This window comes from Quercus lobata, chromosome 12 (genome assembly GCF_001633185.2).
Source record: "Quercus lobata isolate SW786 chromosome 12, ValleyOak3.0 Primary Assembly, whole genome shotgun sequence".
NCBI lineage: Eukaryota > Viridiplantae > Streptophyta > Magnoliopsida > Fagales > Fagaceae > Quercus > Quercus lobata.
Window position 1 is genome coordinate 37,744,465 of NC_044915.1, and position 23,668 is coordinate 37,768,132.

Here is a 23,668-nt window from a genome sequence, read left to right on the forward strand (position 1 = left end):
CAATACAAAGTAATAAAGAGTAGATAAAGAAAAAAAAAACCAAACGTCAATTAGTAATCGTTGATTGGAAAACAAAGAGGTTGTTAGGAGAAGTAAAAAAAAAAAAATAGAGATTACCGTGTGGAGAACATTAAAAACTTTACAGTGTAGTAACATAAACCGTTTAATTTACTTAAAAAATTAAATCAACAATCAATAATTAAATACAATCATAGTACTAAATTTAAATTTAAAACTAATCAAATTCTAACTATGGAAACCATATTAATCATAACTAAAAAAGAGATGTTCTCTGATAGTAGTAGAAATTGAGTAAGAAATAAAGTTAGAAAATTTAAAAATCCATTTTTTGACATTTCATTTAACCTTATTTATAATATATATATATATATATATCATGCACTATTACTTTCGAAAATCTAATGAACAATGCTACCTCTCATTTATCGTCTTTGTTATGCAAATCATCAGTTAGTAAATATATGATAATGGTAAGAAGCGTTACAAATGAAGATCACTAAAAAAAAATATAAAATTAATTAGCCACTATCATTATGGAGTAGTAGTCTATAATTTTACGCATCCAAAAAAGTGGAATATATAGAGTTTTTTTAAAGGTATGTGTAAAGATTCACTATATGTGTGTGTGTGTGTAAAGGTAAAAAAAAAAAAAAAAAAAAAAGGTATATTTAAGGTTTTTGTTAACTTAAAAACTAATGAAAATCAAATGGTTAATAACTAAAATTATAGTATTAATAAAATATTTAATGAGACCATCCTAAAAAAATTACCGCACGCAACGCGCGGGTATGCGACTAGTATATAAATAAAGACCATGACTTGAGAATGATGCATTAAACTTCAAATTAGAGTAGTAATGTTACTTTCTCAATCTTTGCTCAGTTGTAATAATAATATAGAGGAAATTCAAAACATGGAAAGAAAATAAAAATTACAACAATTAATTCCATTATCTTTCATTCTATACTTTGTAATTGTAAGGAATTAAGTCAACTCAATTTAAGTAGTTGCAATAAAATTGGCTTCTACTATCTCTATTTTATAGAGATATGAACGTATTGGATTTCTCAAACAATTACCGGTATTGCAATAAAATGATTTATTATTGAAAATAAGAAACAATTAAGCTCATCCCTTAAAGATTTACCTATTGTACTTGGTAGTTTCCATTCAAACTTTAAAATAGATTATTTGCCTTACCTAGATGTTTTCCTTGTGGTGAGGACAAATAAAATGAGACAGGTGCTACATGACCTTCAAAGCAAAAAAGCTTTCTTCTAGTCAAAAACAAAACTCGTCAAGAGGAGTAAGAGAGAAAGAAATTACTCAATGAAAAACCATGGTGAATGGAGAAAAGATTTTTGAACTTCCAAAGATCCACACAAATTTTAGCCATAGGTGCAAAATGCCAAGTTAAGAAATATAAATATTGATCCACAGGTGCAATTTTTAAATAGAAAATAGCAATTTCATGAACAAAAACCCTAGCAACCAAATAGAAAAACTATAACATTGATTTGATTTCTCATTTATTAATGATGGTGACTGGAGAATAAGTTGATTTAGTCCATAACAGTGGACAAAATATAATAGATAATAAAATTAAAGAGAGAAAATTTTCGGAGGACAAAATATTATAGATAATTTAAAAGAATTTTGGTTTAATTCCTGAACACCGCAACTCCTTAAAATTCATACTAATAATAATATTTTATGATTGCACATACTATTTTTTTAGAATGGTTGATCTCAACATTGGCGTGCATTTAATCTTTCACTAAAAGCAAAGGGAAGTAGATCATGTGCATACATCTTTATGAGCAATTTCTGCAAGTCAGGCGTAACAAACGTGTAACCATTTTGTCATATTCCTACCATCTAAGAACATATCCTCTCTTATAAGTTGATGATGCCAAGTTTTAACATATCCTCTCCTTTTTTTTTTCTTTTTTTTCCCGAAAGAAATAAAAAGACTTTAAAGACATGTCCAATTTGTTAAAATGCAAGTGCTTCAAGCCATAGAACTGAATTTGCAAATGGTATTAACTATTGGCTATTAATGCGATTATTAAGCCGTACCACATTGAACATGTTTCTCTATCAAAATATATAAACAAACTAACCTTACAAAAGCTGAACTTTATAAGCTAAAATCTATACCGTGTGTTGTAGATCTTGAATGCTATACTGTGCGTTTAGGACTTCCTACATCTGGAGAGAGAGAGAACACACATTGATGAACCTAAGAGGATTGATGAACCTTAATTCTTGAGTCCTGCAGTCGATCCTCTGATGAATCGCTCTCTAGAATTTTAATTCAAATATTGGGCTTTTGTCTTTCTAATAAAGGCTACATCCCATGAGATCACACATCATTGCAGAAAATAAGGGCACCCAAATGCAGGAATTTTTTTACTTCAATAAGGAATAATAATTATTTCATTTAACACAAAGGGTACAATGACACATTGGAAATCAATGGCATATACTGGTTACATACACAAAGGTTCCCTTAGCCAAATTACAATTACAAGGAATTGAAGAAATCATATATATTTGGTGGGAGTAACCAATAGAAAAATGACCCAACAAACTGAGATTTCAGTCTCTGTAAAGACCCTTCAAAAGTCCTCATTCTTTCTTAACTAAATGTTCAACCCAAATTCTAGCTATAAAACATAGCAGCATTCCTCCCCCTGCAGGGACTACTAAAGATGAGTGCATTAACAACAAACAACAACAAAGCCTTATTCCCAAATTTTTGGGGTTGCTATGGATCCTCAACAAATTAGTTAGGGTTGGCCACAAGTATTCTTATCCTTTGTTCCATTTTATCTAAAGTCATACTCTCTATTGCTTTCTTGATTGTTAGTCTTTTTCTACCTTTTTTTTTTGTTCTCTCAACTTGGATCACTTACTCTTTCTTACTGGTGCATTAATTGCTCTCCTCTAAGACCGAACCATCTCAAGCGACTCCTCCTCATCTTTTCATCAATAGGGGTTACTCCTATCTTTTAAATGGATTTCCTCAACTTACTCTTTCTTATCTACATTCACTTTATGAATATGTCACTTTATAAAAATTTTCCCTTTAACTTAATAGATATTCTACAATAAAAAAAAATTCCTAATGCACCTCTCCACTTCATCCACCCTACTCTTATCCTATAATTCACATCATCTTCAATCTCTCCGTCTTTATGAATTAGTGATTCAAGATATTGAAAGCTCTTACTCTTTACCATCTCTTGATCATCAAGTCTTACCACCCCCTTCGACTCTATAGCTACTCACTCAAAAGCCTACAAATTCTCTTTTAGTCTTTCTTAATTGAAAGCCTAAAAAGAAAGTCTTTCTAAGGGCTGCACACAGAACAACAACAAATAATAAAACCTGGTGGACCAAATGATCTGACCAACCCAGACTGGTTTAGCCAATTTTTACCCCCAATCAGTTTTGTTGAAAAGACAACTGAGATGGACCCTTTTTGCTATTTCTATGCGTTTGGCCAGTGATTAATTGTTGGGCTGGGGTGGGTTTTCTTTCTAGGTTTCTAAGGAAACTCTAGAGGTGAAAAAAGGAGCTTGTCGTTAAATAAGAAGAGTTTCTCCAGTCCAGTAGAATTATACTCTTTGAGTTTCGCTATCTCATTTGAGTCTGTCTTGCTCACCTCCACCTCGATTGGTAGCTTTACCCCATGGAGGAGCTCTCGAAGCAATGTGAGAAGCTACAACTCATGGAAAACGAAGCAGAATAGGTGGAGTTAGACGATGAGGAGGTGGCAGAGAGATGGGTCCTGGCGGGTAAATTTCCGTAAAAAATACGTACCAACTTGGAGGCACTAGTGAAGGCGCTGAAGCCGATATGGAAGACAACAGAGAACTTTGAGGTCCAGGATGCCGGAGACAACACAACACTCTTCCTGTTCCAAAAAGAAGAGGATATGAACCGAGTGTTGTGGGCGAGCCTGTGGTCTTTTGATAAATACCTTCTTGTCCTCCACAAGTTTGGCAAGGGGGACGTGGTTTCCACGTTAAGTTTTGACAGGACCCCCTTCTGGACTAAGCTACATGGCTTGCCTATGAGAAAGCAAACAAAAGAGGTAGCAGAAAAGATTGCAGGTCCAATAGGGATGATAGAGAAGGTGGATGTAGGATCCAAGGGATTTAGCATGGGTAAGTACTTAAGGATACAAGTAACTATTGACATCTCAAAACCTCTGTGCAGAGGTAGAGTGGTTCGCATGGGTGCCTTAGAGAAAGGATGGGTGGATTTTCGTTACGAACGCCTTCCCATTTTCTGCTACTAGGGTGGCAAATTGGACCATGATGACAGATATTGCCCACTTTGGATTGATAGCAATGAGCCCCTAGAGATTGAAGAGAGGCCGTATGGACCCTAGCTTCGAGCATACACGAAATGGCTCCAAAGGCTGCAGGTGGCGGAAGTCCCTACTCGAAAGAAAGGAGGTGAAGGAAAAAGCAAAGGGTGTGGACAACGTTGTAACAACCAGACCATGAGAAATAACTCAAGGATGCCAGGGGTGGTGCCTTTGGCCGACAATGGAGAAATCCTCCTTCCACCTAAAATGGCAACCACGGTGTTAGGCTTGGTCATGGTGGATGTGACGCACTAGGAGAGTAAGCCAAAAGATTTTGAGGAGCAATTGAGGGAGATTGACTGCGCCATAAATGTAGCTGATACGCTACAAGAACTAATGGGAAATCAGGCGCCAAAGAAGGAAAATAGAGTTGGCTCAGGCTTTTCAAACTTTGGCCACCCCGAGGTGTTGGGGATTGGAGTAGAAGAAAAAGCCAATATGACCCAACTACCAGCCCAGGTCCAATAGCTGCCTCAGATGGCCTATATGGGCTTGCATGAAACCAAGATGAGGCCCAAAAATACCAAATACATATGGACTCGAAAGTAAAAGAAGGGGGCCGAGTTTTAAGAAGTAAGGGAAGTGAAGCAATACTAAAGGACCAAATACAAGTCCCACAACTAAAGTGTGAGAGCTTAGGTCAAAAAACGAGTACTCCCAAGAAACTTCCAAAGAAAAAGAAATTCTCAGAAAGCAGGGGAAAGGAAAATGAGCCACCCTCAGGGGCGAAAGAGATTCAGAATCAGGAAGTGAAAAGGCGGGTCAACCAAGGTATGTGGAAGTGAATCCAACAAGATGGCGATGAAGCAACAAGCTACACCACCGCTGTGCCTGAAACTGGGTTGAAAAGGAAGGGGACAATGCCGCTTAAAGAAGTCTAGGACAAAACCGAATCAGGAAAATGGAGTAAGAAGGAGGAAGAAGTGGTTGTGGTAGGTCAACTTATGGCAAAGCACTTGGGATTAGCGGAGGCTGCGGCACAGCCCCATCGTTATCAATGAGTACGATGGCTTGGAACTGTAGGGGGCTTGGGAACCGGTGTATAATTCGTGCTCTCAAGAAGGTACTGTCTTTTGAAGATCCCAATTTTATTTTTTTTAATGGAAACAAAACTCAATTCGTGCAATCTTCGCGATTTGGGTTATAAGGGTCAGGATTATACTTAGAGTAGACGGTTGGGAAACAGAGGATGGGTCAGGGAAAGGCTAGATAGAGCATTAGTCTCAACAAATTGGGCGACTAGATTTCTCCAAATGCAGCTTCATCATAAGCCCAATTCCTCCTCTGATCACTGTGTACTGATTCTTAAGGATGTCCAGAATAACAAAAAGAAACGCCGTCAGAAAAAACTCTTCCGCTTCGAAGAAATGTGGCTAAACGAAGAATCCTGTGCTGGGGTGGTGGAAGATGCTTGGGTTAGAGGAACGGTAAGGAAACTGAATCTCCTCTATTTACCTGTTTGGATGAGTGTAGAGCTTCCCTGACATCCTGGAATAATAATTCTTTTGGGCATGTGGGTAAAAAACTAGCGGCAATGCAAGCTAGGCTTAAGGTTTTAGAATGCAAAAGGGGGTCCACAGCCACCTTGGAGGAAATTGAATGCACAAGAATGGAGATAAACAAGCTATTGGATGTGGAGAAGGTCATGTGGCGTCTGTCGGGGGCAAAAAAGTTTCCTTCTCGACAAATAAGATTTAAGTTGGGTCGAAGGGTCTAAACCGAAACTTGACGATGGGCTTGATGCACGGCCTAAAGGCTATCAGTGAAGATCCAAGAAGTCCACTATATTTTATGTCTTGGGCTTAGATTGGAACTGTCATGAGTGGCCCATGAACAGTTCCTACAGCGAACACGTCAGCATAGTTGAAAAACATACTGTAAGAAATAAACCAGCAGTAAAGTATTTCTGCAGGAAACAGCCCAAAGGTAAAAATGTTTCTGCAGAAAAAGGCTTAGTTGTTAAGGTATTCCTGCAGAAAATAGCCCAGCAGTAAAGTAAAACGAAACAAAATAAGTCTCCAGCCGTTAGTTACTTTACAGACTAAGGGAAATATCTATGTTTTCAGACTCATCATCCGTTAGCTCTGGAAAGGAGCCTTCTAATACAACAATATGATGGAAAAACTTTATAGTAATAGTCACATCATAACCATTGATAGTAAATGAGTAGATAAATATCATATGTTCCATAATAGCAAATAATGGAGAAGACTTAGTGTGAGATGAAGGGAGAGAGAGAGATCCCAGTTAGCGCAGCAAGATCATTATGGTGCCATGGCATGCTCATGAATATAATATATGTAGTGAGTAGAGAGAATCATTTGTGAGTAGTATGAGTAATGAGTGAGAGTGTATAGTGGTACTGCTGGAATGTTCTGCTGGGGCAAGTAAGTATTTAAGAGTAGAGCTATGAGAAAGTATTTGTGAGTTAGGAGCTGGGAGACTTAGTTTCTATGCTTGAAACTAAGAACTCAGAGGATTTTCAGAGCTTAGAGAAAGCTTAAACAGAAAGGTTAAGGCATAAACTTTTCTGGTGTAAGCTTTAGTGTGTTGTTGGTCGTTGAAGCATTAATAGAGAGTTCCATTTATATTAGGTTTTTCAGGGGGTGATTAGCAAATAATCTTTGCTAAATCTTCCTCAATCTCCAGAAAATTCTTGGAGAATCGTTCTTAAGATTTTTAGCTAAGAGTAGTAAGCTTAACTTTAGAAGGTTCCTGCTGTTTTGGGCAATCACAGTTGGGTTTTTGGCTTTAGCATTGAATGCTGATTAGCCTTGGCTGATGGGATTAGAGCATGCTTTAGGCTAATGATCTTGGATATGCTGCAACTAGAATCAGAGTTCCCTAGGGTAGATTGGACCACCCCAAGCCAGGTGTCAACCTTGGAGCCCTTGCTGAGAACTCTGTTGGGATCCCCTTTGGTGCCCTCCAAACCATATTTCCCTAAGTTTCCCCATTTGGAGTTCATGTGCTTGGTTCATGAACCAGAGAATACATATTTTTAGTATGAAAATGAGTTGATTTTGTGTTATTTCAAGAGCTTCACTGGTCTAGTCATGGCAGCTTTGGTTTCTTGACTGAATGAGCTGAAGGAGAAAGAAGTAACAGCTGGCTGAAGCTTTCCCAGCTTTCCCAACTTTCCCAACTTTTTGTCACATCACCTTCAGCTTTATGTCACTTGAGAGATGATGGGATTTCAGCTTGTGGAGAAAGGATTCATCCCCTGGTAGACACGTGTTTGTTTTCTGATCTGATTAGACATGTTGGGACCTGATGGGAAGGGGCTCCAGCTGTTTAATTATTGCTGAAATTTGGCTGACCAGTTCACGTGTTCTTCAATTGCTGAGATTTGTGTGTGGGCTGGTCTGACCCAGCTGGGCTTTGTTGATAAGCTTGCTTGGGCTTTGTTAACCCTACAAAATGAGTAGTTTTGCCATGGGTGATATTCATGGGCTTTATAGTTTGATTATGGAAATAATAGACATAGTTCCCATAAAATTTTGTCAAAGAGATTTCTTTTAAGAAATGAATAATTTGTATTTCCCATGAGTTGGGGATTTAACAAATGTTAAAATAATATTTGAATTTAGTAAATATGTGTCAAAATAGCATTTAGGCTTCATGAAATAGTTGCCATAAGATTATTTCGGCTTTGCAAAAATAAGTGCCAAATTAACATTTGGGCTTTGAGTATAAAGTAATTGTTTTTGCCAAAATGTCATTTTGGGCTTTGTAAGATAATTGCTAGAATGGTTTTAGGTTTTGTAAAATGGATGCCAAATTAGCATTTGGGCTTTTATAAAAATAGTGTAAAGATAATTGCCAAATTAGTATTTGGGCTTTATGAAAGAATTGCCAAGATAATATTTGGGCTTTATAAAATAGTGCCAAATTAGTATTTGGGTTTTGTGAAAATAGATGCCAAATAAGAATTTGGGCTTTGTAAAAATGATTTTGAGATTTTGTAAAGTATTGCCGTGTAGCAACGGGCTTTGTAAATAGTGTCGCATCATAGCGGTTTTTGTAAATAGTGCCGCATCGTAGTGGGCTTTGAATTTGCCACATCGTAGTGGGACATTTGGAATTAGCCACATTGTAGTGGGACTTTTGGAATTTGGGCTTTCTTTGAGTTTTGCCCACAAGCCAAATGATGTTGGGCTTTGTGTGGGGATAGTGTAATTTGAGGCCCAATTTTGGTAGTAATATGATGAGCATATTTTGTGGAGAATTTAAGTTGGATGGTATGTGGGATATAATAGGTAATATTTGTGAAAGGGCCCATGGCAATTTATAGGCTTGTGTATGGAGTTTTGTGAAGGCCTAATAACATGGAGAATATTTGGGTAATATATATATGGGAATATTTATGTGGGTTTAGAATAATGTGTGGGCTCATGTGGGTATTTTGTGAGTGGGCTAATAAAATCAAGGCCCGGAAATTTGTACCTCAACAGCGTCAGAGGTCACGGATTAGCTGGCTGAAGTATGGGTATAAAAACATCTCATTCTTCCATACAAAAGCCTCAAGCAGGTACCAATGTAACACCATACAAGGAGTGTTGGATGAAACAGGGTGTTGGTAGAGTGAGGAGGAGGGGATTGGCAAAACCTTTAAGGATTATTATGCGAACTTGTTCACTACATCCCACCTAGAAGTAAGTGAAGAAGTTATCCAATCTATCCACAGGAAGGTTTTGGACCCAATGAATGTTCTCCTATCTCGGAATTTCCAGGCCTTTGAAGTGGAATCTGCCTTGAAGCAAATGTACCCAACCTCTGCTCCGCGTCTAGATGAGATGCCCCCAATTTTCTACCAGAAATTCTGGCCTACGGTATGCCTGTTGTCTCAAAAACTGTCTTAGAATTTTTAAACTTGGGCATCACTCCCCTAAATTTCAATGATACCCACATTGTGCTAATTTCAAAAGTGAAAGATCCAAAAAGGGTGACAGACTTCCACCCGATATGTCTATGTAACATTACTTATAAAATTGCTTCCAAGACCATAGCCAACAGACTCAAACAGGTGCTTCCCCAGCTGGTGTGTGAGAACTAAAGTGCATTTGTGGCTGAAAGGCTCATTACAGACAACGTCTTGGTGGCATCAGAGACAATGTACCATATCAGCTAGAAAAGAAAGGGGAAGGTGGGAGAGATGGCATTGAAATTGGATGTAAGTAAGGCCTACAATAGAGTGGAATGGAGATGCTTGGAGCGAATTATGCAAAAAGTGGGGTTTGCAAACAAGTGGGTAGCTCTTCTCCTGAAATGCCTCAGCATAGTTACTTATGCCATTAGAATAAATGGAGTCCTTCAGGGTTACATCATTCCTTCAAGAGGGTTGCACCAAGGGGACCCATTGTCGCCCTATCTATTTCTCCTTTGTGCTGAGCGCCTATCGGCAATGCTCCATTAAGCAGTGCAAGGGAAGAGACTAAGAGGGGTTTTAGTTTACAGAAGGGGATCGAAAATTTCCCACCTCTTTTTTGCAGACGACAGCATAATTTTTGGGAGAGATACTGAAACAGAGGGGTCGGAAATTCTTAGAATTCTCAAGGTATATGAAACCTCATCAGGGCAGCAGCTAAAAAAACATAAAACTTCATTATATTTCAGCGGAAACACAAGGGGGGAAATGCTGAACAAGATCAAAACAATGTTCGGTGCCCAGGTGATCAAGCAACACAAAACATATTTCAGTCTTCCTTCTCTTATTGGTAGGTCCAAAACAAATTCCTTTGCTTAACTAAAGTCCAAGGTGGCTCACAAGTTGACTGATTGGAAAGAAAAGCTTATATCGGTTGCCGGTAAAGAAGTGCTTATCAAGGCCATGGCCTAAGTCATCCCGACTTACACTATGAGCTGCTTTAAACTCCCAGATAACATCTGTGATGATCTCACTAGCATAATAAGGCAATTTTGGTGGGGTCAAAGAAAAGACGAAAAGAAATTGGCTTGGGTTAGCTAGGTGAAAATGTGCCAACCTAAGGAAAATGGAGGAATAGGGCTTAGGGACTTTAAAAGTTTTAATAAGGCTCTACTAGCAAAACAAGGGTGGAGGCTACAAACAACCACTCATTCTCTGTTTTCAAGGGTGTTCAAGGCAAAATATTTCTTGGATTGCGAATTTATTAAGGCGACTCTTGGTAAACATCCATCTTTCGCCTAGAGGAGCATCATGTTTGGCCAAGCCATAGTAGAGAAGGGAAGAAGATGGAGAGTGGGCAGTGGTAAAAGCATTCACATATGGACAGATGACTGGCTACCCTCTAATTCGTACCCACGGATTCTTTCTCCAGTGCAAGCCTCATAGGCAAACGCAAAGGTTAGTGAACTCATTGTAGAAGAAACTGGGGAGTGGAATTCTGTTGTGGTTAGGCAACTCTTTAGCTCTGAGGAAGCAGACTTGATACTGACCATACCATTAAGCCTAAGGCTACCCGTGGATAGGATTGTGTGGAATGGCACAAGAAATGGGAAATTCTCTATTGGCAGTGCTTACAATAGTATTTGGGAGATGGGGGATAACAATGAGAGGGAAGCTCTAATTGATCGGGAATGAAGCATGTTTGGAAAAGCATCTGGAATTTGAAATTCCCCAACAAGATTCTGAGTTTTTCCTGGAGGGCTTGCCACGAAGCCTTAGCAACCAAATCTAACTTGAAAAAGAGGCAAGTCACCAAGGATGATATCTGCCTTTAGTGTGGGAAAGGGACACAAACTAGCCTGCATTTATTTTGGTTTTGTGACAGGGCGAGGGAGGTATGGAGCAACAGTAAGATGGTGTTCCCCTTCTCTATAGACAACAGGTGGAGTTTTATTGATGTAGTGTGGCAACTGGTGCATCACAGATCGATATGCTCAGGTTTAATGGAAAAATTCCTGTCATTATGCTGGGAAATCTGGAAGGACAAAAACACAATTTGAAACGGGGGTGGACAACGTGTGGGCAATACTATGGTTAGATGCTCAGCATCCCTGATGGAGGAGTATAGGGCAGCAAATGAAAGGGTGAGTTGTATGAACCCAGCGGTGCAGGTTAAATGACCCTTCAGACCCCCCCTCGGTTCAAAATGAATGTTGATGGTGCGGTTTTCACTGAACTGTGAGCTACAGGTGCTGGGATGATGTTACAGGACTCTCAAGGTATGGTTTTGGCAGCAATGAGCAAGAGACTCCTAGCTACTTTGGCGGTGTTAGAAGCTGAGGCGAAATTCATGGAGATTGCTATCTAATTTGCGTGGGAGATGAGGTTCAGGGAAGTTTACTTCGAAACGGACTCTAGCACCCTCAAGAATATCTTGACAGGCACCTCAGAGGCACCTGCATCTATAGAAACAGTCACGGATAGCATATTGGCACAAATGGATAAGTTTTGCTTTGTATCTTTCATTCATGTCAAACGGGATGGCAATAAACCAGCCCACATCTTAGCCCAATTTGCAAAACATGTGGGTGATTTTGTTTTATGGTTGGAGGAAACTCCCAATCTGATTGAGGACGCATGTTCTCAGGATGTATCCCGCACTTTTTCTGAAGTTTTATAAAAATTCCAGTCTTCAAATAAAAGACAATTGAGATCTTCAGTGCAGTTGCCAACGTGGTTTAAGTAAAAGCTAGACCTAACCACACCAATACCAACCAAGTCACTACTGTATTTTATATTTTATTTTAAATATTATACACACACACACACAAAGAGGGTACACCTTCAAAAGCATCGAATCCTATCCAAAAATTAAAAATTGAAACAATCAAACAAATCCACCCAAACCCTAACATTTTCATCTCTCTCTCTCCAAATGTTAGCCACTCCTCTTAACCCTCACACCCTAAAGACACAGTCAGTCTCCTCAACCTGCGGTCACCCCTTCGCTGTCCTACTGCCAACAATCCCATATCAGCAACCTTAGTAAGACCTGTATCTTCCTCTCTCTAGCTAATTATCTCTAATTTGTTGTCAGTATAGCCCCACATCGACAAGCAACCCCTCTCCCTCTCTCTGTGTTTATTTGTGATGTGGCCAAAATCAAAATCCTGATTGAACCAATCCAAACCAATTAGATGCAAGCTCCATCTTGATCAAACAGTCTTGGTGCATGGTTTCTAAAACGACCATTGCTGTTAGCTTGAAATACCCCCGCTCCCCTAAAATTGACCAAATCGAACACCCTAGATCCTCCCTATCATAAACTTCCAAGAATTTGGAATAAACTACTCAATGATCATTAAGATTTTATTTATCTAAAAACAAATGATTGTACCAAATGCACAAAACTCCCACTTTACAGGGTCTGGGAGAGGTCATGGTAGGCAGGCAACGTTAATACCATATCTTTTTTTTAGAGGCTGATTCCTGAACTCAAATGCGACATGTCACTTTTGGTGGACAACACTTGTCATCGCACTAAGATAAATATGAAGACATCATGGAATTTCCTAACTACATAATTCTGAACCCCATTCTCCGCAACCATAAAGAGTAGCTTCAAATATGGGAAAATCATATTTTTCATGACAAAGTCATGTTAAGTGCCTCTATTCCCCTAAAACAGATAATAATAAATGCAAAATTGCAAAAACAAATTGTGTGCACAAGCTACTTACCACCCAAAAAATAAAGAAATAAAAAATTCTCAAAATCATTCTTAAAAATAAACTGTTAACAGAATTACAAAGACATCTTTTTCACCTTGCTGCTCCTTGTTAACTCATCTCATTCTAATCTGTAAGTAATTCATATCCTACCTGTTCTATATTTAGGTAGTGCTTGCCATAACACCAATAAAAAAAACTAATTATTGCGTGCTTATTACCAGCAGCACATTTAATTGCATAATTGTGTTGTACACAGAGTCACATTGACAAAGAAACACCACTGTTCTTTTTATTTTAGAAATTATTAGGGCCTATTTGGTACATGTGTTTAAACACATGTTTTCAGTTTTTAAACAACATTACACATATTTTTACACACTTTTTCACCCACACGTATTTCCAAAAAAACTGAAAATTGTTGTTTAAACACACGTACTAAACAGACCCTTAATTTGCTGTTTGAAATGAATGTAGAGTACATGTTAATTTACAACGGCCCAAATCCGCTTGAGTGGGTAGCAACTTTAGATAAAGGTTTATTATGGGCCTTGTTTCTAGTGGCCAGCCCAACTTGGAAACTTAAGCAATTTGTTGTTTGAAATAAATGCAGAACCCGAAAGTCAGTATAAACCAACGATGGCCCAAATCTACCAGCGTGTGTAGCAACCCTAGATAAAGGTTTGATTACTAGAAGTCCAAACTACGGGCCTTGTTTCTTGTAGGCAGCCCAACTTGTTGCTATATTATTTTAGGAAATAGTTTTTCCCCAAATTAATTTGGAGTAATCTCCTCCAAGTTCCAACCTACGTGGCAATTAATAAAGCCATATGGTAAAAGGTTTTATCAATCGCCATACAGTGGGTTGGAAAAATTTTCTTTCAAACTGATTTGAATTTAAACTTTTTCCATTTTAGAAACTAAACACATTATCTACTCAGAATCTTATAAGTTCTTCCAAACTGATTTGAATTTAAAATTTTCCATTTTAGAAATTAAACACATTATCTACTTAGAATCTTATAAGGGTTCTATTTTTTTTTATGTAAGATCCACAATCACAATAAATGTGCATGTTTGTGTAATCTTAATTTCTATAATATATTGTAGAGGATTTTTTTAAGGTAAATAGTATTTTAAACATTATAGCTTTGAGGTGGTTTCAAATGGATTATCACACATCTATATATATCTATATATAAAACCGAAGTCTCTGCTGGCACCACAATTTTCCACGTCAGCACAATATTTAAAAAATAAAAAATAAAAATAAAAATATTATAACTCCTTAAAACCCTAGCAACCTTACCCCTCTCTCAAGTTAAGAAATATAAAGCCACGGTTTTTGCAAACTCTCTCTCTCTAGCACAATTTTCCACGTCAGCATAATATTTAAAAAATAAAAAATAAAAATAAAAACATTATAACTCCTCAAAACCCTAGCAACCTTACCCCTCTCTCAAGTTAAGAAATATAAAGCCACGGTTTCTGCAAACTCTCTCTTTCCAGACGCAGGAAGCCCTAAACGCACGGTATAGCATTCAAGGTTAGTTTTTTTTATATATTAATTAATATATAGTACTTTGTTCACCATTGAATACTCATATAATCAATTTCCAATTCAGTGTTCAAGAACCAAAATTCTAACTGCGCTATCATAAAATATTATTATTAGTATGAATTTTATGGAGTTGCAGTGTTCAGGAATTAAACCAAAATTCTTTTAAATTATCTATAATATTTTGTCCTCCAAAAATTTTCTCTCTTTAATTTTAGTATATTATGTTTCTTAAACTATAGAGAGATTTTCTTTGGTTTCTGCAAACTCTCTCTCTCCAGATGTAGGAAACCCTAAACGCACAGTATAGCATTCATCAGTAATTTTGCATAAACTAATGAACTTGATAATGACAATTTAATATCAAATATGAAAATAATAATATTATAATTTAAGAATTTGAAAACACTGCTTCAAAACTAGTATAATTTTTATTTATTTTAATTTCATTCTTCAAAAGAGAGTTAATTACACACAATCAAAACAGTATAGGCACAATGCATTCCCAAAGAGAGAGGGATTGACGAGCTAATTTTTGTAAACCAAATACAATTTTCGTTATTATTATTTTTATTTTTCTCTAAAAGTTAATTAATAAAATATTACTAACTTTCACTGTTGATTTATTCCTTTATTTGAAAAATCAATTGCAGCTCATATCTTTTTATTAAAAAAAAAAATGCCTTGAATGATAGTAAGGAAACTGCATTTTTCTAACAATACCAAAAAAAATCTCAAAAAATTAATTTTTATAACCAAAAAAAAAAGACGTGAGCATCACTATTAAGCTCTTTATGGCTTGTATAATACACGAAGCACCGGTATTCATTGTTAATTCAAACGCAGTGCAACAATCAGGGCCAGGCTTTGTCACCTCACTTTCATCACTCAGATAAGACATGCAATCTACCAAATCCCAAATTAAATCTGAGCAACCCCCAGAGGGTGACTCTGAGGGTGAGTATGAGGGTGACTCTGGGGTGAAAGGTCAGAACTAGCTATTAGAAATGATGTAAACAAAAAGCAAGTGAAGATAAAAACTCTCTTCATCTTTTGTGATTAGGAGTGGAGGAAGATGTGAGAGTTTTGACAGATCAGCTTGCTTTCATTTTTTTCAGTTTTAAATAAAGATCTGTTTTAAATTTAAGATAGGGTTTACCTAAAATGAAGGAATATTTTGATTTTTAGTTGTAATCTTTTCTAGATATTGTCTCCTACCAAACTTCAAAATACTACACGTATCGTCTGATTGGAAATCAAATGATATCTTTTTAAACCTAAAACAGATAATAAATGGTTGTCAACCCATTCTGTTAACCGATATTATCTCCACTCCTCTCTCTCTCAAATAAAAAATAAAACATAAAAATCTCATTTTTCACTCAAAATAAAAATTGTACTAACTTGATTTTTCAAAATACAATTTAAAATGCATGATAGTGTATGATACATTTAGTTACAAAATTGTTACATTGAAAATTAAAATGTTGCATGTCCTCTTATCAAAAAAAAAAAAAAAAAAAATGTTGCACGTCTTTCTCGATAAGAGAAGAGAACAATTAGAAAATAATTCAAACGGTTGAAGTACTGGTGTGAAGTGCCACTAAGGAGGCATAAAATCCATCCTTGATATTAATCAAAGTTTCATGCTTTCCTTTCTCCACGATTACTCCATTTTTAACAACTGCTATTAGATCAGCATTCTTGATTGTGGATAATCGATGAGCCACAACTATTGTAGTCCGGTTAACCATGACTCGGTCTAATGCATCTTGAACAATTTTCTCAGACTCGGTATCTAGTGCACTAGTAGCTTCATCTAATAGTAATATTTTTGGACTTTTGACTATGGCACGTGCAATGGCTACACGTTGCTTTTGCCCACCAGATAATTGGACTCCTCGTTCACCTACCATGGTATCATAACCCTGCATTTTGCAATTTTGCAAACTTGTGAGACAAGGAATAAAGCACATGTGCAAGTTAATGCTATCCACCATAAGTGTCTTAATAGAGGGACTTGGTTCGTGAATGAAAATGAGATGGGTTTTGAAAAATGATTTGTATTGCTCAAACCTGTTGTAAGCTACTAATGAATTTGTGGGCATTGGCCAACTCTGATGCAGATATAATTTCTGCCTCAGTTGCATCTCCTTCCTTTCCATATGCAATGTTGGCACGGATAGTGTCATTGAACAAAATTGGTTCTTGGCTCACAAGTCCCATTTGCTGCCTCAACCATTTGAGTTGAAACTTTTGAATTTCAATTCCATCCAGTGTTATATGGCCTGAATCAGGATCATAAAATCTTTGTAAAAGTGAGACCACTGTTGATTTTCCACTACCACTTTCTCCGACAAGGGCAACCGTCTGAAAGATGTTTAGAACAATAACTTGATCAGTACGTTTTAAATGAAATGCTCCTTGCGAAAAGGAAATGGAAGTTTAGATACAATCCAATAATTAAACTTTACCTTGCCAGAATGAATTTTTAAGTTGAGGTCTCGGAAAATCTGAATATCTGGTCTAGAAGGATACTTAAAGCTTACATCACAAAGCTCAATTTCGCCCTTGACATCATCCAATTTCATGCCAGACTCCTCACTTGGGTCTATCTTTGACTTCCGATCTAATATTGCAAATATGGAAGCAGCGGCGTTCTTGGCTTTGCTAGAATCAGGAGCAAAGGAACTTGTTTGAGAAATTCCAATTGCTGCCATGGTTAAGGCAAAAAAAACCTGTAGAGCATACATACAAAATTTCAAAGTTAATTTTGTATGAGTAAATTTCACCATTCTCTAAAAGTTGCCAAATTTCTTCTAAAAAACTTTAAAAACATGGGAAGTGGGAAGAATATTTACCCGGAAAACGTCTGAGAATGTTGTTTTGCCAGCCTCAACAAGTCGAGCTCCAGCATAGAAACTAGTTGCGTAGACAGAATACATTAAGAAGAAAGATAACCCAAATCCTATTCCACTAATCAGGCCTTGCCGTATCCCTGTCTTCATAGGACCTTCACATTTTCTTTTGTATAATTCCATGACATTCTCTTCTGCACAAAAAGAAGCAACCGTTCTTATACTTCCAACAGCATCATTTGCAACCTGGCTCGCTTCCTCATACATCATCTGAAAAAATTAAAATTTACATCGTGATAAATTCTTTTTAACACAAATACTAAAATTTACTTGTAAAGAATTCTACAACATTATCATTCTTGGATATAATTTCTACTTTTTTCAAGTCTGTCCTTGAAGAATGTTTAGCATGGTGCAATCATACATAGTAACATAGAAAAGGCATTAATTTTAAAGCATACCTTTGCATCTGCACTAAATCCTTTCATGAACTTCACTTGAATAAATCCATTAACTCCAATTAGAGGAATCAATACCAGGATAATAAAAGCCAACTGCCAGCAAGCAACAAAGGCAATGACCAACCCAGCAACTGCTGAAGCCATATTTTCTACCATCTGACCAAGTGCATCCCCTACTAAAGCACGCACTGATGCTGCATCTGCTGAGAGCCTTGCACCAATTGCACCACTTGAATTATCAGGATCATCAAACCAACTAACCTCCATGTTAACCACCTTCTCAAAGCACATTACTCTAATACGTCCGATTAATTTACACCCAGCCACAGCAAAGAAGTATGATCGTGCTGGACTGATCAGAAATGATGCCAGACCAAGGAGCATAAACATTATTGCCCAAAATTTTGAATCCTTTTTTAGTCCATTAGGTTCAAAAAATATCTTGATAGCGCTGGAAATTAGTAATCCTAAAATTGGAAGTATTACGCCATTGAGGATTGCAGCTACAGCTCCAATTATAAGCACTGGAATCTCAGGCTTGTTAAGGTAGGCAACGCGGCTGAGTGGAACATTTGGAAGTTCTTCTGTAGGTACTGAAGGGGATTCTGTTTCTGCCCGTGCAATGTCTGGTACATTAACTCCTGTAGGTAAACCAAATGATACAGAGAATGAGTGGCGGCTACTGTTTCCCACTCCAGATGATCCTCGACTTATGGATCGTTGGATTGACATTCTTTGAGTTGAGTGTCTGAATGATTCCACAGTAATTTCCGGATTGTTTCGATCATCTAATGCTTGTTCTGATCCTTTGTTTACTTCTTGCAAGCGTATAAGCTGAGAGTATGCTCCCTCAGGATCCTTGAGTAGTTCTGAGTGCGCGCCTGATCAAGTGACATTAACATTACTCAGTATAAGTCAACCATCTTCTTGCACATCAGTATGTGAAATCTGGGATCCAATAATTACTTGTAACGAAGACTAGTTTAAGATTCCAAAATTGATTAGGAAAAAATAAAGCATGATAGTATAAGAAAGCAAGTCCTTTTCATTCTGTTTCTCAAAAAAAAAGAAAAAAATAGTCCTTTTCATTTTATTTTTTTTCAATTATGCAACTTCTATAATCATTTGTGAATTTCGAAAAATTGATGTTTGATGACAATATCCAGGACATACACCAATTCCCATAATACAGATTGATGAGGGCTTCTACATATATCCTCATTCCAATTAAAGAAAATTCACACTTGGGAGATTGTGATATGTTTTGGTCATGATAACAAATTATTACCAAGTACTTACTATAAACCAGGGTTCGATGCACACTTTGATACTGGTTCCACATGAGAATAAATTTTAAAAAAGAAATCAATGGCTATAGTTATTAGGTACCTTTTTCAACCATCTTTCCTCTATGAATGACGGCAATCATATCAGCATTCCTTACTGTGCTCAAACGATGGGCAACAATGACTGTTGTCCTGTTGACCATAATCCTGTCCAATGCCTCTTGCACTATCCTTTCAGACTCTGCATCAAGTGCACTTGTAGCTTCATCAAGAAGTAGTATTCGTGGGTCTTTCAGAATTGCTCTTGCAATGGCAATCCTCTGTTTCTGTCCACCAGACATCTGTGTTCCGTGCTCACCAACCATGGTATCTAGCCCCTGGAAATGAAATTCAAATTATTGAAGTAAATCAACAAGTTTTCTGATAATGAATATGAACACAAGGTCCCACAGTGTAATCAAGTTGACTGAAAATCAGAACCTGTGGCAATTTGTCAATGAATTTAGCAGCATTGGCTAGTTCAGCTGCTGCTCTTATCTCTTCAATAGTTGCACCATCCTTTCCATATGCAATATTATCCTTAATGCTGGATGCAAATAACACAGGTTCCTGGCTGACAAGACCAATTTTCCCTCTAATCCATTTGAGCTGAAATTCTTTGAGGTTAATTCCACCTATAAGAACTTCGCCAGCATGAGGGTCATAGAATCTCTCTATCAGACTAATGACTGTTGACTTCCCACTTCCACTTTGTCCAACCAAAGCTGTAGTTGTGCCACTTGGGATAGAAAGAGAGAATCCATTGAATATTAGTTCATCCGGTCTGCTTGGGTAACTGAAATAAACATCCCTTAGCTCTATATCTCCATGAATGTCATTTAACGTCCTTCCCTTTGTGTCATAAGCATCTATCACTGGCTTCCTCCCTATAGTTTCAAACATCTTAAATGCTGCAGCTTGTCCCGCAGCGAATGCACTCATGCAGGGAGATGCCTGTCCTAGAGACCTGAAATATCCATAAGGAATCAGAAAATGAGAGACTGATGAATGATTTAGAAACTAGGATGTACAAATACCAATCTGAATGTTTAAATTTTTTGCTTGCTTTTTATGAAACAAAAACAGGAGGAAATTTCCATTTATTAGGTACAATGAGAATATAACCATATTAGCATATGAAAGCTATTAGTAGTAAAACAAGAAAAGAAATGCAGCTCACATGGAACCAGATAACACGGCAATTATCACGGTCAGCACTTGACCCCCATTATATCCTTTCTCCAGTATCATCTTTGCACCAAACCATACAGCCAAAGCGTAAGTGCAGAAGACTACAAACGTAGCTGTGCCAAGACCAAAACCAGAAGCCAAGCCTTCCTGAACGCCTGAATTGTAAGCTTTTAAAACAAATTTCTTGTAACTAATTATAGCTTGCTTCTCACCGGTGAATGATGCAACCTAGACAACAATCAAGTTCAATGTCATGATTTTTATAAAACCTAAAAGCAGAACCAAACACATTATTTCAAGATAAAACTCCAAAATATCCCAGGCACATATTTTGTTATGACAACATGACATACTGTTCTGATTGAGCCAATCGTCTGTTCAACTACATTTGCTGCTTTTGCATAAGCACTTTGTCCCCGGGACGCCATCTTGGGTATGATGATGGACATAACTGCACCAGATGCCACAAGAAGAGGAAGAGAGGATAACATGACAAGGGTTAGAAGCCACCCTTTGATAAATGCTACCAAAAAGCCTCCGATGAATGTAGTAGTCAGTTGCAAAAATTTCCCGACCTGCACAAACACAATTTTTAAACCCCTGGATCTTGTGCAAAGATACGCAAAATACAGGATCATTGCTTTTGATGTAACTGTAACAGCACTTTAGTACCTTCTCACCCATTGCATCCTGTATTAGGACGGTGTCGCCAGACATTCTGCTAACAACCTCGCCAGTGTTTGTTTCCTTATCAAAGAATGCAACATCTTGCCTCAGAATAGTCTTCAGATATAAACGCCTTATTCGTGCTGCCTGTCGCTCCCCTGTCACCATCCAACAAGCCACCTCTGGCAAACAACAAAACATATTTCTCAACTCAACAACTGATACTGATGAACAAAAGAACAATAAGCAATAAAATTTTGAAGTGATTGGAATATGCAATGTACTTACGAAGGAAAGCTGCCACAGCCGCACCCAGTGCCAAGTAGACAAATTTTAGACACACCTAAAATTTTGGAGGAAACCAATTTATAAGATCTTCACGTAACAATTTTAAGATGTCAGAAAAGAAAGAATTGGGTTGCTAATGCATCCCTTAACATAGGTTAATACTCAATTCAAGCTCCAGTATATTATTATATAAGCAGCTGAAATATATCAAATTCTTATCTCTGAAAAGTATTTAAATCATAAGTCTTAGAAACTAAAAAGGTTTCTCAAAAAGTGTCAAATTCCCTGACTTTCTGGTCTGGTTTCTCAAAAAAAAAAAAATCGTAAGTCTTAAAATTTAAATCACATCTTTCAGTCAAAAGGTTGGACCTTATCAATTACAACTTATGCAGAATATCTGTACCTTGGAAACTGTATCAACCATGTTGGGGCTATTCTGGTTTTGTCCAAAAGAATTGGACAGTTCCCCGAATAGCAGAGTCATAAGGGGCATACATATCCCATTCCCAACGGCACCAATTGTGCCAAGGATCATCAGCAAAATATCAGTGGAATCTGCAAATGAGAACAGTTTCCGAAATGGAACAGTGTTAGTTTTCTCATCCCCTTTGCTCTTCTTTGAGTCTTCTTGATCACCATTCATGCTGGAGGTTTTCTCTTCTTCTGCATTGCTTTTTGATGTGGTGGCTGCATCTGTATTTGTTTGGCTGTCCAAGCCATTCTCCACTGCCATTTTATCCAAGATCCTAATGCAATTTTTAGTTACTTTATTCAGGATAAACAGAATCTATATGGCCCCTGAAGCACACAATTAATGGTTGAAATCAGTAACTTATAAGCCAAGCTGGAAATTTCAAACTAGTGGGACTTAGAGAAATACTAACTTAGCATCATCACTAACCGATAAAATCATATATATATATATATATGAGAAGTTAAAATGATAATAGTACAACAGGGAATTGACCTAGCATCTTTGTCTTGAATTCAACTAAAATGGCCATTTAAGTAACAAAAGGGAAATTTTAGCACAAAAAAGAAACGGAAGGGAAATATTGTACTTTTTTTATGTTGAACTTTTCAGATGCAAAATCATTGTTCATGTTCTATAGATTTAGATGTTAATATCTTAAACTAATATTAGAGTACTCTACAAATAGTGAAGCTAAACTGATTTAGACTATTGATATTATCATTTCCAGAATAAGTAAGGTTGAAGCAGACACTGACAGAAACTAAATCAGCAGGAAGCTAAAGATGTCAATCAAGCCCTCGTTTTTACTCCACCAGAAGAAACAAAAGAAGAGACAAAAATTGTTTCTAATCATTCAGCATACAGCTAGAGAATGTAGCCAAATTAATCACAGCCAATGCAAATTCGGTATCTTTACAATCTTGATCATACCAAAATAGTATCAAATTTTCTTCTACAAAGGCTCCCCATGAAGTGCAAACAAATAACAAAGATGAGAGAGAGAGAGAGAGAGAGAGGTGTGGTTTATTTTAGTCTGCAGCTTGTAATAACAGTTTTTGCAACTTGTTAGTAACATATATTCTTTGGTTCTGAAGAAAATGTTATTCATCCAAAAAAATTCCAACTTCAAAAAGGTGCCCATGAAGCATGATGGGTCCAAAAAAGGGAACAAACAACGTAGAATGAATAAACTTTGTTATGCTTTGGCAGGATCAGATCTCTGCAACCCCGTGGCTCCCAATCAAAAACTTCTAGAACCTCTGATAATTCTAAACTTTCCAATCAAGACAACCATAAGCATTTCATTCAATTATCATAGTTATATCATGATAGAGCTTTTTTTTTTTGAGAATCATCATGATAGAGCTTTTAATGAACAAAAGTACAAAAACCCATCCGACAAAGGTTTTGAGAAAGATAAATTGCCTAGGAAGATAATAAAAGAAAGGGTACCTTAAAAATGACCAGTGTCTGAGATCCACAAGTGCTACCTTATTAGTGCACTGTTCAGGAACGTCTGTTTTTATTTAGCTGTTCAAGTACATTATATGTATCTAAACAGTTTCCATATATATATATGCACTTTGTCTTTGCTTGAAGCGCAATCACAACTATTTAAAAGTCTGCCACTGTCAATAGATTTCACATGAGGTCCGAGGTGTTCATGGTCAACAGCGCCAAATATCCTACTTGTCAAACAATTTAGAATTTTTAGTAAAGTACATAGATTCTCGGAGAACACTGAAAAGGCAACTAATCCTACTGGCTTGTGTTTTTTTTTTATTCTTTTTTATAACGAAAAACGAAATACAACTTTGAAACGCCTCTTAATTTGAGATTTGACCAACCG

General features: G+C 37.1%; 1 protein-coding gene across 1 annotated transcript; it reads right to left on the reverse strand.

Annotated features, from left to right (window-relative positions):
* Positions 1–16,114: 16,114 nt before the first annotated feature.
* LOC115970739 (ABC transporter B family member 11-like) lies at positions 16,115–23,301 on the reverse strand. Its single transcript, XM_031090346.1, has 13 exons — positions 23,272–23,301; positions 21,748–22,142; positions 21,345–21,399; positions 21,063–21,238; positions 20,744–20,965; positions 20,380–20,618; positions 19,641–20,166; positions 19,264–19,537; positions 17,875–18,755; positions 17,417–17,683; positions 17,030–17,293; positions 16,632–16,925; positions 16,115–16,483 (listed from the first exon to the last, which is right to left on the reverse strand). The coding sequence occupies exons 2-13, from the start codon at positions 22,075–22,077 to the stop codon at positions 16,127–16,129; spliced, it is 3,885 nt and encodes a 1,294-aa protein (XP_030946206.1). The 5' UTR covers positions 22,078–22,142; positions 23,272–23,301; the 3' UTR covers positions 16,115–16,126.
* Positions 23,302–23,668: the final 367 nt, after the last annotated feature.